The 15,457-nt window shown below is 36.0% G+C and overlaps 1 protein-coding gene across 5 annotated transcripts in view; it reads right to left on the reverse strand.

The window, feature by feature from the left end:
- Window positions 1-15,457, reverse strand: part of BABAM2 (BRISC and BRCA1 A complex member 2) — a 180,604-nt gene that overhangs the window by 163,838 nt on the left and 1,309 nt on the right. For 2 of the 5 annotated variants that reach the window (XM_075042888.1, XM_075042885.1), the window contains exon 2: window positions 13,086-13,245. In XM_075042888.1, coding sequence (XP_074898989.1) covers window positions 13,086-13,213 — 128 coding nt within the window. In that variant the 5' untranslated portion in view covers window positions 13,214-13,245. Of the gene's footprint in view, window positions 1-13,085; window positions 13,246-13,436; window positions 13,849-15,457 lie in introns of those variants that run through there. The other 3 variants (XM_075042886.1, XM_075042884.1, XM_075042887.1) reach the window with 3 other exon arrangements.

Here is a 15,457-nt window from a genome sequence, read left to right on the forward strand (position 1 = left end):
GCTGGGCATGAGAAGCTGAAAAATCCTTGACTTAGTCTAAACACTACTTAGCAACAACTGAAAACTTCAGTATGTTATCAACATTCTTCTCATACTGAATCCAAAACATAACAGTATACCAGCTACTAGAAAGAAAATTAACTCTATCCCAGCCGAAAGCAGGACACCTCCATAATCTCAGGAAGTTAATATTGAGACTGCCTAACCTGAATAGTCAGAGATGCAAAAGCTTCTTTAATCTCATGATGCTTAAGCTGCTACACCTGTGGTTCTTGAGGTTCAGTACTTTCTGGATAACAGATAACTTTTTTTGTTCACCAGGCTGTTAATGTAAAAGCCAAGAAAGCTTCACAGAGCATTATGGATACCCTGATGGAAAACGCTGCTAAAAAACAACACATACACAAATAAAAAGAGCAACACCACAAAGTTCTGATCACTGGCTGTATTCCCAACCCTTCCGAGCTCTAATATATCCAGTATATGTTTCTAATTACTCCTATATATGTCTCATAAAGATACTGTTAATGAAAAAGGAGGTCAAGTTCCCTTCATAATGCAAGAGGCTAAAGAAGAAAATTAGTATTATTTTAGTAATGATGAGACACAATTTAGTCAGGGGTTTAGAGGCTGAAGGTTTTGTCAGCAAAAGTCAAATATAATTCAGAGGCAAAGACAGGTAAATCCCTTTTTGGTAATAAGGGGCAGCAAACTCAAAACTCCACCCAAAACTCTTATTGTGGCATTTGCTAAGAAAAACACCTTAATGTTAAATTCAAGTAGAACAGCTTTTGTCCATGCCTTTAGATTCTTCTTTCCTCCCATTTCTGTAGATGGAAATCTGCTCCAGTGTTCCTTGAAGACACAATATTTCATCCCATTTAAGAATTAATTGCAGAATTCACAACAGATGGGTAAGTCATCTACAGAGGCATAAAGAATAATTAAAGTGTATGGAGGGGGGAGGAGAGTGGAAGGCAAGCCAGCAGGTGACAGGTTTTTTGCAAGGATCAGGAAACAGAAAAATGGTGAAAATCACATTTTAGAGAGCTGACTCTGATGGTGAAAACTTGTATCATACTGCAGCTCCCAGCAACAGTGCACAAAGCTTTACAGGCTCCCATAGGCCTGCAAATACACAAGAAGAGTATTGAGCAGCTGCTGCTGAAAACTAACAGATCCAAACAAAATTCTGTCAATCAGGCAAAATTTGAACTGGGAGGGAGTCAACCAATTTTCATCTTCAGTTCCCCTTCTTTATACAAACATATGTATTACACATATGAGAGAGAGAGAGACTTGCACTTAAAAGATAAAGACACACACCACTGCTTTGGGGAAATAAAAATCCAGTTACATTTAGAGTGATCACTAATTACATACATATTTTAATTAAAATTTTAAAATCTGAAAGCCAATTGATAATTATTCCAAAGAATTTCCTAATAGATAAACCCACTGTTTTCATAAAACTCATTTGTACCCTAGCAGGCTTCTTTAAACAGTCTAAAATTAAACTATACACAAAGACTACTTTTGGTATTGCAATACGGATAACGATGATGTTTTTGAATCCTGTTGGTATGGATGATATTCCATAATTGCAACAGCATTTCAATCCATAGTTATCAACTGGGAAATTCCAAAGTGTCTCCAGATGTGTCAACTAGATTCCCAACAAAACCTTCATCTACTCTAAGTGCTTTTCTTCCTTTACATACATATGTTTTCTTGTATGAAGTTCATCATACTAATCTGTACTTTTAGAAAGAATTAGGATGCTAGGCAGAACACATACGCTAGGAAAACAACCCCTTGCTTCTCTTCTGCACCCATAGGCAGATTTGCTTCTTTTAATAAGTGAAGTTCAAATAATTATTTAAAATTAATTCAGCTGCCAGCAACCTGCTTTCACTAGAAACACCATACAAAAGCATCTAATGACTACTGTCATTAGTAAAACAAATACAGCAGCCGCATGTTAAAAGAAAATGTAGATTTACTTAATATGAATGAGAGTTTGCCAAAGCAGATGTTGCAGGTGGGGAGAGCTCCGAGCCTGCTTCTAGAACTACAAATCTTCACATCTGTCCCGGTCTTGTGGCAGGTGTCCTGCAATCTCCCAACATACAGCTGCCTCTGCTGGAGGCAGACTTCGAGCCCAGCCTCTATGAGGGAAACCAAGGAAGCACACATATGTATTTTGAAATCATCTCAGAGAACTTCTACATTAAATGAAAGCCCATACAAACCCCACATGATTGGGGGGGTTTTTTTAAGCATCACAAACTCCCTGTTCATTTAGCCTAGGAAGGCTGATTTTAGAACTGCTCTTTTCCAGTCACAATAGTAGAATGGGGTGGAAAGGGCCACCACAAAAAGGAATAGAAAGACAGAGCTGATAACCAGGACCACATCTAATACACCTGCAAGTGTACTTGAAAAAACAGCTCTGAAGAACAGATTATCTCAAAAGTTTCCATTCGTAAAATCCCTACAGTTTAGAGTTGGAGCTCATTATTGGGTCTCGAGGAGCTAATTATGATACAAATTAAGAAAAATAATTAACAACTGACAAAGGAAAGTTTTCAGCAAAACATGCTTTACAAACATGCTTTAGATGCTTCAGAAACATCTTTTATAATCAAACTGATTACCTTTGCAAGCAAGTTCTTTTACACAGAGGTAATTGCCTTTAACTCCCTTTAAAAACTACACATGGTGCAAATACTCCCCAAAAGAATAAAACAGAAACAGAAAATGGAAATTTTAATGAAGGAGTGATTGAAAAATGAACAGAAACAAGAAAATTGCAATGGGATAACACTCATAATGCACACTCCAGTAGACTATGTTTTGGTAAATAAACTAGTGAATTCACAGTATCATAAACTACCTTTCTGTCACATGTTCAGGCAAGGAAAAGGCACTACTTCATTATACTGTAAGACCAGCTGTACCCCAAATCCTTGGAACTCATAAGCAAAGTTTTAGAGAAGAGTATGAGGGAGTGGCAGATGCATGCTTTGGATTTACTTCATCTCCTTTCCCTCCTGTCAGATTCAAGGCCCTGTTTCATATTTTCACAACTGCCATTTGATTATGTATTACTTTGTAATGGGTTAGAACCTAATAATCTCTCAATCACATAGATTGAATTCTAATGTGAATTCAATTTCTGAAGAAAGAAGAAAAAATCAGACAAGGCTCATTTTTGCTTTTACATTACTCTAACAGAGAACCATTCTTTGCCAAGTATGAAATTTCAGTCTACCTCCTGGAGTTTCAGATCCTTTCAGTGTTCACAGAAAGAGCATGTTCATACAGAAAGCCACAAAAGCTAAGCTACTATAACCATAAGTTTAATAAGCCCTTTCACATTGCTCCCAATACTGCCTGTAGTAGCCATAAAGACTCCCAACCTATTTTCTAAGTAATTTATTTCACACCATAGATCTGTTTAGTTTATTGGAAAATGCAATGAATTGTTATCAGGAAAAAAACATAAGGACTAAAAGCATAGTCCATGTTTATATTTTTCCCTTTTAACAAACTAACTAAACCATATTAGGAGGGGTCCAGTGATGCTATGTCTTTCCACATCTTCTTTTAATGTTTTCTTCTAATTGCAGATTTTTAGAGCTTTCTGGTTATGGAACTCTAATTATTTTATTTCCTCTCAGAAGAAATTTATGTTAATACAACCACCATGAATTCAGTTCTTTGGATATGAAAATTAGACCAAGCAAGGATCACATTTTAAACATAACTCCATAGCTTTCAGTTGCACGTCCATTCAAACGGGTAACTTCAAATTGTGTATATCATATAAAATCCTACAGAACTGGAGACACAGCATAAAGCCTATAAAAAGATGACACCCAAATAAAAATATCAGTAGTTCTCCTATTTCTAGCATTATTTTAGATTAATTACAATATTAAAGATATGCAATAGACTAAAAAGACAGGAAAATCCCAATTATATACAAAATTACAACAGATCACCCCGTAGAACTGCACCTGCAGAAAGCAAGCCCCACATAGCTGCATGTTACATTTTCTCCAGCAAGTCTGGCTCAAGAACCTCTCACCTCTCTTTGTCTTTTTCTAACTTCTCATTCTCACATTAATTCCCACAGTTGTGCTAATACTATTGTCAATGCTACACCATAAAGCATAAAATTAGTCATCACTTTCCCCACGGTCACATCTAACTATACCTAAAGAAAGTACTTCCATGTACCCTCTTCTTGGAGACAGTCAAAAAATCCTCTTCTCCCCTGCAAATACTTGTTCTTGCCTTCACAATCCAGTTTACTGTTTTCTCCCAGCACAGCAGTAGGAGCTAGACCTGGCTCATCCCCTAGTAGCCTCACAGGCATGGAAGAACAAATAAGACCTCCTGCAAGGACAGGACTACTTAAAACCAGTCAACTTTTGATCCCAGTGAAAAGAGAGGCCTGTCTACCCAAAGGTCCTATTAACTTTGAGTCCCCAACCCACCACAAATGCCTCGACTTGTCTTTATACCACTTCCAACACCTCACCTACACCCTCAAGTTCTCCCTCCTGCATCTATCTAATAAAACTGAATTTTGTCTATGTGCAACAGGTTAAAACTAAACCATAAAAAGTCACATGGAAGATATTATACCACTTGAAGTCTCCAGGGACTTTTGGAGTCTCCAGGACTCCGTTCCTTTTAAGTGTCTTCATTAAGCCTGTAAATGGCTTGCAGTTGGCCTGAAATCATATCGCTTTTATAGGGTTTAAGTTAAGGCTTATGACTAAGATTCATGGCAGCCTCAAAAACGGGACAGACGGTCAACTATCTATTAGTTCAAAAATTCTAATTACAAAAGAATTCTTAACAAAGCACACGAAACATTGTATTATTCCCTCCCCAACAACTACAACAAAATATCCATGGCTGAAGAGCACAACAAATCATAAACCAACTTTTACTCAAGAGACTGAAACAAACATTCTAGAGGAAGAAAAGGTAGAACAGAGAGAAAGAAATAACGTAAAGTGGGAGACATTTTGAAAGGTCACTGGTAACCCTAACCATAAACAATAATCCAAACATGTTTTTCTATTGAACAGAGAACTGACCATCCAAAACAGAGCAACAGGTACCCCATCACATTGTTGGTTTAAAAATATTATTTCAGTGATGCACAGGAGTCTGAGGGGGTGTTTAGGAAAATATAGTTTTACAGGTTTTTATATTTGGCTTTTTTTGCCTCTTCTCCATAATGGAATTCTGCAGTTTCCTTGCATTGGGATTCTTTTATCTTACAATAAAAATACCCAGTCCTAGTGGTCTAATTTTGCTCTTTCAGCCATATACCACACATTACAAAGAAAAGAACCTGGGGCCCACACTGCAGAGTAGTTTGCCTCAGACATATCAATTCCCTTCTCTCAGGAAAGACAAAATAATTATGTTCCCTTTTATCAATTTCTACTTTTCTTTGGATCACTTAGAAGGTTTACCTTTACCTCAAGGACTGAATTGAGTAACTTGAATAAAAATACCAATTTCAAGAGCAAATAAAACTCTGTTCACTTATACATACAGCTCTAAGTATTCTTCTCAGATGCTCACTTCCAGTTAGATAATAGTGGCTTCAAGGTATGCCTACACTGTGCAGTGCAATGCCAAGTAAATGCCTAAGCTAAGTATCTCAAGAAACAGATATAAATAGCTCAGGCATAGCATTGCATTGGTGTGGTTATTCTGTTTCCAGCTGAATTTGAGATATTAAACCTCCACTGCAAATTCAGTGCTGGACAGAGTTATCTGAACGGTCAGAAAAATTCATTTCTGCATCAGTCAGAAGATAGAGCACTATGACTGATGGTTCAAGAGATCCCAAAGCATTTATAAGGGTGCATTTAAAAGGGCATCAATAAAGAGATGTCAATCTAAGCGCCAACAAAATAGACTCTCATGACAATGAAACTTCCCTTTGAAATTTTTTACACAGGCTTACATAGCCATCAATACATTGTAAGAAAAGGCCTATGTAGTTTTTGATTTTCCACAGTTAGGGAATGACTGTGTAGTTAGAAAATAGTGTACATATTCTGTTTCCAAAAATCAATGGTTTATTTCCTTTATTATCATTGACTCACAGAAGTAGTTTACAGTAGTATTCCCATTGACTTCTTTCGGCTGTAATATAATCATGGCAGAATCAGATCTTAACACTGTTGCATACCAGTCTGTCAAGATCAAGCTTCTGATCATCTCCCATGCTTTTAAAGCCCCTAAACTCATCAGACAATGACTGCAACGAACAGGCTAAAACAAAAAATCATAATCTTTTGCTTCAGCTTCATTATAAGCGTACATTAGCTATTTAATGTTATGTTATGCATGTGTATATGCATATGAGAGAGTCAGGCATACATGAAGTATAACTGCATATGTAAGGCTGGAAGAATTTATCAACCAGCTATCCAGGAATATATTCTTCTCTACTCAGCAGAAGAATAAAAAATTAAAAGCCAGTTCACAGCTTCTAGTGAAACGCAATATGCATGCAAGATCCGTGGTATGCTAGAGATCTGTCCAGCTTACATTAAACAAATGCTGCATCTATGTGATGCAAGGGTTCAGAAAGGGGGAGAAATTGGACCACGTACACTTTTATTAGATTTTTTTAGCTATCTTTACAACAAAAAATAGTCTTAAGATTTTTTTTTCCTGCAGCAATGCACAGCGCAAAGATATTTGTTACAATAGTAGAAAGTTCTGGACAGAGACCTACAGTATATTAACATAAGCCCTGGCTTTCAAGAAGTGTTCAATGAGTTAACAAGGTATAGATAGCCAAAATGTACATTTAAATACCTTGCTAAAGTACATCTTTCCAACTGTATTTGACACATATATTAGTACTACATCACGTGAAGCTCTCTTTAAACAAATTAGAAAAGAAACAGTTGGCACCTGTATCAAATAGTTTCTTCTTATTTTTAATTAAAGCATAAAACTGGTAGACATTACATTCATTTTTTTCAAGGTCAGACAAGAGGAAGTCACTCACTGTCCCAGCCTAAAAATAACCAAAGACATACTAAGCAGTACTTAAACTGAACAAATCTTAGGAGAATGTATGTAGTCTTTCAAACTACAGCCCACATTACAGCAATTATTTAATACTACCTTTACTTTTTTAAATCCTTTCTTTACTCATAGCACTTGAAACTGACAAACTTTTTTCTGAACAACTTCAAGCACCTTGTTTAAAATTGGTGTAAAAAAAATGCCAAACTTTGTGGAGAATATTTACAAAACCATTACCAAATGTATGCACTACACTTAGATCTTTACTAGGCAGACATATTGCCTTTGTTTTTTCAGCATTCGGAAACAAATGCAGGAGAGAGCAATATTGGAGACAGACAGTCTTTTTGGACTAGCACAGAAAAATTGCTGTTTGAAGTTCCAAGTGCTGCTCCACAGTGACAACTCTCTCACATTGTCCCATCAGAGTTTCAGCCCGTTAAATTTTGCTCGAGTGACAACAAGCTACTAGTAATAAGATTCTTTGTAGTGAAGAAATATATTTGTTATCAGAAACTGGAATGAAAGGACCTACTCTGTTCAAAAGTAATAGTTTAAGGCTTATCCAATACAGCAGTAAAGGAGTCATAAGATCATGCCTCTGCCAGAAACTGTCACATCCTTTCAAGTATACATTTTATTCAGAACATAATTATTTTTTAAAACAGCTTTTCTTAGTAATTGTGTTCAGAAGGGTCAGCTCAACTCAAACTTCATACATAAACAAAATACATGTTAAAAAAACCCTACCTATAGGTATCAATGTGAGTGATGGAATGCGAACTCTCCTCAAGTAACTGAATTAGAATCTTTCAATTTAAATTAATCAAAAGCAAAAGATCAAGCAAAAACTTTAAATAACTGCTACAGTATTGTAATAGTATTTCACAGTTAAAAACCAACATTATTTCATTAAATACTCACATAAAATGCATATTTACTTTAAAACGGGAAATGCCCAAAAGAACAGGAAATACCAAAGTATATTGCAGTCTACTTGATAACACAAAAAAGTAAATCATCATTGCTCACTAGGAAGCAGGGCAATAAAGTTATAAATACCTTATTACAGCTTGATAGTAAATTTGTATGGTAAAATCTACTTCAGATAGTACTACAGTCTTCTGACCACTCTTCATATAGGTTTCTTTCAGGAACATAACTAATTGTAAACATAGCTCAGTATCAAGCAAATAGGCAGAAATCAATAGCGAATCAGAGAGGTGCAAAGAACCAAATACCAACAAGGCTTACTATGAACAATTTACATAAAAATTCCACAGTTAATCTCCTCATAAATATGGAGTAAGTATAACCAAACAAGTATAAAATTTAAAATTTTGTTATGAGTGGATATCTAAAAAGAAAAATAGAATCTTAATGTATGCAGCTTTAAATCGCTTTATTGATTTTGAAATTCTGTCTGGTGCAACATATCCAAGTGATTTAAAAAACAAAATAAAGTTTGTTGAGTAAGAATAGGCTTGCAGCATAACTCAAGGCTCAAGCATGGGCTCTGATGAACAGCTATAGGGAAAAAAGAGTTCTCAAAGGCAATGACCACCACAAATATGTTTTTCACTATTGTAACACACCATAGGAAAAGCAGCAGCCTCTTAAATAATTGGATTCTACATTATACAATAATTAAACACCCTTCACATCGGAAAATGTCCTGTATTTCTAAATCTACCTAATACTCACTTCTCCCTATTCAGCATCTTTCCCATGATTATATGTATAAACGCTAAGAAAAATGCCTTAGCCACAATTCAGTTGATTATGCATAGACTGTAGTATCTAATTAAGATGGGTCATTATTGCAAAGAGACACCACTGAAGATTAACTGAATGATACAATATACGGCATTAACTCAATTGACAGCAATATTTTCTTTGGGTCTAGAACAAGGTAATATCCTATGCAAGAGTTAAAATGCTTTGATCCACTCTGTCATCTCAAAGAATGTCTTCTATTAATGCAACAGACATGCCTGCCAGGGTTTTCTTATCACCAGAATCAGTGCTGCTAAAGGTGCTATATTTCAGATGTGACCTAACAGTCAGGTTCTGTTTTTGTTCACTGTGGAGCCCTTTTCACAAGAAAGAAGGTAATAGCTCTGCAGACTTGGCCACCTAACTTTTTATTACAATTTCTACTGAAGAGTTTCCTTCTTTCCTGTCATGCCATATTGCTGAGCTCAGTTTGGGGATACTCACATTTTTTGACTCACTCTGCAGTGGCCATATAATTCCTATAAATAGGACTTGATCCTGAAGGTCCTACTCATAGATGTAAATGTAAGTAAGTGATGAGACTGGTACTGTCTAAGAAGTTTGTAAAACACACAGACATTATAGAACTGTAACATATTATTATAAAATATTTACATACTCAAAGACTCCAAAACAATAGGATTTCCTTACTGTATTTCCCTCCCACACTTGCAAGCAAAGCAAATTAACATATCATCATACTTCATACTTTTAATCTAACATCAGCTCTTTAATACAGTTTATAAAACACAACAAAACCAAGCAATCTTAGCAATAAGTTAGAATAAGTGCAAAATAAGCTCGTTACTAAAACCATGTGACATATGGAATGACTCTTCCAATAATTAAAGGCTTAATATGTTTGCCATTTAAAAATCAAAATCAACTGACATGATAGGCTATAAACCTGGAACTTGATATTGCACTGGTGAAATAAAAGGGAAATTCCTTCCACTTTTGAGAATCTGAAAACCAAGGCTCTGAATGGGCAAGGCCTTGGAGATATTACTGTATTCAGCATGTTACCATTATTCCCTGTTAACCACAGGTCCAGTTTCTAAAACCTAAGAAATGAGAACGGATGGATCTTCAGTTTGTAATTTTGTTTTGTTATACATTGTAAAGCACTGGTTCTTCAGGGAAGTGGAGTAACTACAGTAACCCCTAATTTTCTATCAGAGTAACTGTGGTACATGACAGTGGAGCAGCCATGCAGCTCCTCCCCTTGACCCAGAAGCTTCTGTTTTCAAAGTTAATAGCTATTAAGATTATTACTTTAAGTATTTTAACATCTTAAATGTTATAGTAAAACTGTATTTATTTTATTCTTAAAAATCTTCCACAGAACATACCAGTTAAAGCATAAAATATTTGCACACTCTGTAATAAACTCAAGCTAGGCTGTGGAAGTAATGTGTTTACAGTCCCTTTCATGTGTCAATAAACGTACAATCACTATTCAAAAGCAAAGATTCTGAACTCATAGTACTTATAAACAGTCTATTCATTTGAGATCAAGAACTGCTTTTTATTTAACTTCAAACATTTAATCTAGTACCTCTTCCCCCGCCTTCCTGTTCTACTTCTTAAGTTTAAAGCCTCATTCAGCCCCACTGAAACTGAAGGGAGTTTTACAATTAATGTCCTGAACCTCATCCCCATTTCTCTAACAACTGTTCTCTTCATTTACCTCCTGTTAATGTCCAGCCTCTATGTCCTTATACTTCTGTTTCTTCACGTAGGTATCACCTACATTTGCCTCTGCCTATTTCCTCTGCATTGTCATTTCTCTCTTTAAAAAAAGCTTAATGAAAGTGAATGTATACAAGGGTTTGAATAATTTTGTGATGTGAGGATAGAGGAGGAGAGTAGACAAATGGTCTTCAATCCTTTTTTGGATTCTCTGAGCCCTACAATGTTTTCCTTTAGAGGCAGTATCCAGCAACAAATATAAATCTACTGATAATACGGTGGGTTGAGGATTTTGTTATTAATCAACTGACATGGACCTCTCAAGAACAGTCTGTGGAGTCCCAAATGCTCCTATATCAAAGGTTAAAGAAAGCTCAAGATCTAGTTCAGTCATGGAAGGGACTTCTCTATAATTCTGTGATGCATCCATCATATGTGAAGTAATGTTACACTGTTTACCTGTTCAACGACATCATAAAGCACTAAATCACAAGGAACTTTGTATTTCCACACTCATGCATAAATTTGAAATTTTCTATTATAAATAAACTAACAATGACTTACTTGTAACAAACAAGAAAAATCTTTCCTAAAAACCCATATACATGAAATTTACATTTCAAAGAAATTTCAAGTAATTGCTAATAAATCCTGTTTAGACTAATGTTTTTAAGAAACTTATTTGTACAAAAAAACCCACCTTAAAAAATAATTCTCAACTAAATGCAAAATCTCGATTATCCCAGCTCCAGCCCCTAATAACCTCAAGCCATAAAAAAGCCTCAGCATAAAGAATGAGGTTCATTTCCATGTTCCAGAACATGAAAAAAAGCTATATGCAAGTGCTAGCAATATTTAAGCCTATACCTTTAAAAAAGATATGGGACAACCTCTGTCAGGTGCTGTACTTGTGTTATAGACTCCATGTTCAACAGTTACTATACAGTTTGAATCACTGGGTTTGGGTGACAAGTGCAGTTGGGGGCAGGTTTTAGTTTTTTAAAGAATAAACCCTTGGAAAACATTCAGGATTTATCAAAGTTAATTCAAGATCTTACCAGCAAGATCACTGGCCAAAAACTTTAGACACTTATTAAAAATACCTCTGCAAAGAGTCAGCTAGAAAACACCACTTTATATTATTTTAATCTATTATTTTAAATGCAGGCAGCATAAACATTCAGTGAGCAGACAGCAAAACCCTTATCTACCTCCCAACAAGCTGATACCTTTACCACCAGGCTACAGCTGTGTTTTCTCTCTACCTTTTTTTGTATTTCCTTCTCTCAGGCTCAACAGGAGAAATGTAAGATAGCTCCCATCTCAGCTTTCCTAGAAGACTAATTCAAGAGAAAGCAAGGTCTAGCATGAAACCACAGCAGCAGACGCATAACTGCTCAGCCTGTCTCGCATAATTTGCAAGCATAAATGCCAAGCCAGACAACACTAACAAAGTTATAGCTTTTCATACTTCCAAGTAAATCTGTACTCTGTCACAGCACCTTATAGGGAGGGAATGGTTCCTTTCAAACTAACCCTAGAATTTGCACCTCCTTCCTTAAAAGGCATTGTAACTACCAGAAGAGGACCTCCCAAGCTCTCCATGAAACCACAATAAAGCAGCCTACAGAAGCATACTAAACAAAAGTTTTCAGCAGAACTAAATTTTAAACAACAGTGATTTGTGGTGGTTCTCAAGATCTACTGGGTTATGCTATCATTCACGATACACAAAGCAGCAGTTTGTACAAAAGTGGTGATTTAGACACCTTAAGCTAAAGTAATTTCAGGCTCTGGACTCCAGTATCAAATAAATACCTGAATCGGGGACACCATTAGATGCCCAGCTCTAAAAGAATAAAGCAATTTCTGACATGTCTCATCTTAAAGTATTCTTTTATCAGCCCCCTTGGGAGTCTCCCCTCTCTGCAGAATGACTAAACTCTACTTTAAGCATTTCACTTCCCCCATGTATTTCACAGAGGTTACGCACCAAAGTCCCTTTGTACATGTGGATCCCAAACTGTATTACTATCTGAAAACCATCATGAAACCTTCTGGAATTTAAAATAAAAGGAGTAGCTTGGCCTATTTCAAACACTTGGCCCAACAGCCACTTGATGTACTGATCCTGAGGAGGGTCAGATAAAGTTCTTTTTTTTTCTTATTTAGCATATTCATGACTACAGGCAAGGTCACACAAATTTATTTTCAAGTTTTTAATTTACAGAAAAGATTGAGTAAGCAAGTGATAAACAACAGGAAAAACTGTTTATAAGTATCTCACTGCTGAAAACCAACACTATCAAGTGGCAGCAATGAAAGTGTTTTAACAAGATTCTTATTGCCAACAATACGACAAATTAAGTCTCCCAGACTACAAAATAGTAGTAAGACAAAAAATAATGTAGCCAGCATGTCAGCTTCAGATATATTGGAAATACTTAAATACACATGAACCTAGTAAAATTCTATCCTGAAAAGACATCTTAACTGTGAGGGCTTGGGTAATCTTTTTGGATTAGGAACTCACTTACCCAGATTTCAAGTCTGTAATCCGTAAACAATTAGTAGCATCCAGTCCCACTTTTCCATTTCTGACCACACTGGAAATAAAGGGCGAGAGTGCTGGAGAAATTCTGTTCAAGGCAACTTCAGGTGACATTTTAGTACGTTCCTCTTTCCTTTGGTCTTGAGCTGCACAGGGATGGTAAGGGGGGGGAAATAAAATAAAAAAACATCCTACTTGTTTGATGTAAATTCACATGCACTCTGCAAACATCAAAAGAAAAAAGCTAAGCATGCAAAGAATCAGGAATGTAGAGTAAGTGAAGTGTGCATGGGTTTATAAAGAAAAAATAAATACAGGTAATTTTTTTTTCTCCTACCTCTGCAATTTTCAATGAAGCCCATTTATTCAATGTCAACATTAAAAACAGACTTATGTCCTAGGCTCCTTTAGTTAAGATCCTATCCCTACAAGAAAGGGAAGTAAAACTGAGGGCCATTCTGACACTTCACAGCCTAGCCCTCCTTGTAAGCATTTCCGTTAAGAGTATACAATTGACAAGACACATTTGTTCTGCTTCCACTGAAATCAATAGGACTTACATTACTGATTGCAATGGGACCAAAGGTTTGATTATAGCTCCATATTCTCTTTTGTAATTTCTAATACCACTAGTGTAACCATTATCAGCATTACTTTTACATTACTTCATTAGGTAGCTATTTACAGCATTTCACGATGCCTTTCAAAGGCTAACACTGCTTTTCTTTCAGTGGTATCACCACACTCATTGAAAGGTACCTTCATTCACAAAAAAATCAGGAAGCTGATGTATACACGTTTTAAGCTTTTTCAGAAGTGCTTGCAATTGGGTGACCCTATGCTAAATCAGTTAGCCCACTAAGTTAACACACTTTAAGAACCTGCTGCTTTTTAGCTGAAATGCAGAAACTGATCATGCACACATTTTAACTCACTGCACCACAAAAAGGCTAGAGTGGACAACAGACTCTGGTAGGAGAAGTGAAAGAAAAGAAAGGTAAGTAACCTATTAAAATGTTAACATATTTGATCATATTTTTAGGCACAGAGTTTCATCTGAAAATTAACTGAAGCTGACAGTTTTAGAAAACAAAGCCGTAAATTACTTAAAGTAACATAAACATGCCTCTGACAAGTGGGGCAGAAGAGCTCATACTTAAACTTGCTTACTTCCTTACAAAATGCCACATGTGGACTGCTGTATTTATGTGTTCTATAAAGAGGGTGTGAACAACTCATGGCGGTAGTTGCAATTTTCTGTTGTTTCTAACACTCACTTCACAAGCATTAGTTGTAACTAATGGATATGCTACAAACTGATTAATTCCCTGTAACTGGTAGCAACATTGCAGTTATACATTTTGTTCTCATGAAAGTCATTCACCTTGAAGTAGTACGAAGCAATGGTCAAGAAGGAGTATTTATCCTAGCTATTCGGAATGTATCTGAATAAAGCAAAGGCCAGGCACTTTAAGGCAAACAAAAAAAAAAAAAAAAGACTTCCTAAAAATAGTATTTATCTTTAATACACTACTTCTTACATTTTATGACAGCAAGGAAACTGAAGACTAAATACCCATGTCCTAACATATAACATGTTCTCTTCACATACATGATTTGCCATAATTGACAATGGGCAATAACTTCAGTTTGCTTAGCAAACACCTGCAGCAATTTAAGATGCTACCTCCTCTGTTACTTTGCTACTAAAAATTTCTGCCTACTCACCTTTATTCTTCCCCAGAGGCACTGAAAGAACACAAGCCCATACCTGACCTGTTTCAACGCAGAGTCCAATGGCTTAGATTGAACCGCTAATAAAAGTGAGTTTAAACTAAAATGGTACTTTGCGCAAGAGTGGCTAAAACAGGGCACATATTTCAGTCATCCCAGCTCTACTGTAGGGAAAAGTAATTTCAAGCAGAGGGGCAGCTGGACTGATGAAGGTAAGAACTTTGTAAACCATGAAAAACATGCTGAAAAACAAGCTATCTTTCTAGTAATCTTAAAGGTATACACAAAGATCTCAGAGTTGGTTCTGATAATGGCACATTTTAAGGGGACTGTAAGTGTTGTGAGGGTAGAATTGTGAGATATAAGAGATGTCTCACAAGAGGTACACTTGGTGATCAAAGTTGAACAGATGTACCTTCCAAAATGAACTGCAAGATGAGATCCCTTACCTTTTTGTTAATAAAATATGTAGATATTGTCAAAACAAGATGTAAATGACTGCTATCCACTTTTCCTGGTTTTACTGCATCATTTCTTTAAGATCCACAATACCTTCTACATAACAAGCCACATACACAATACTTAAAGGGTCACTATCGATTAAACTCACTGATTTATTTTGTA

The sequence above is a fragment of the Buteo buteo genome, chromosome 12 (assembly GCF_964188355.1).
Source record: "Buteo buteo chromosome 12, bButBut1.hap1.1, whole genome shotgun sequence".
Classification (NCBI taxonomy): domain Eukaryota; kingdom Metazoa; phylum Chordata; class Aves; order Accipitriformes; family Accipitridae; genus Buteo; species Buteo buteo.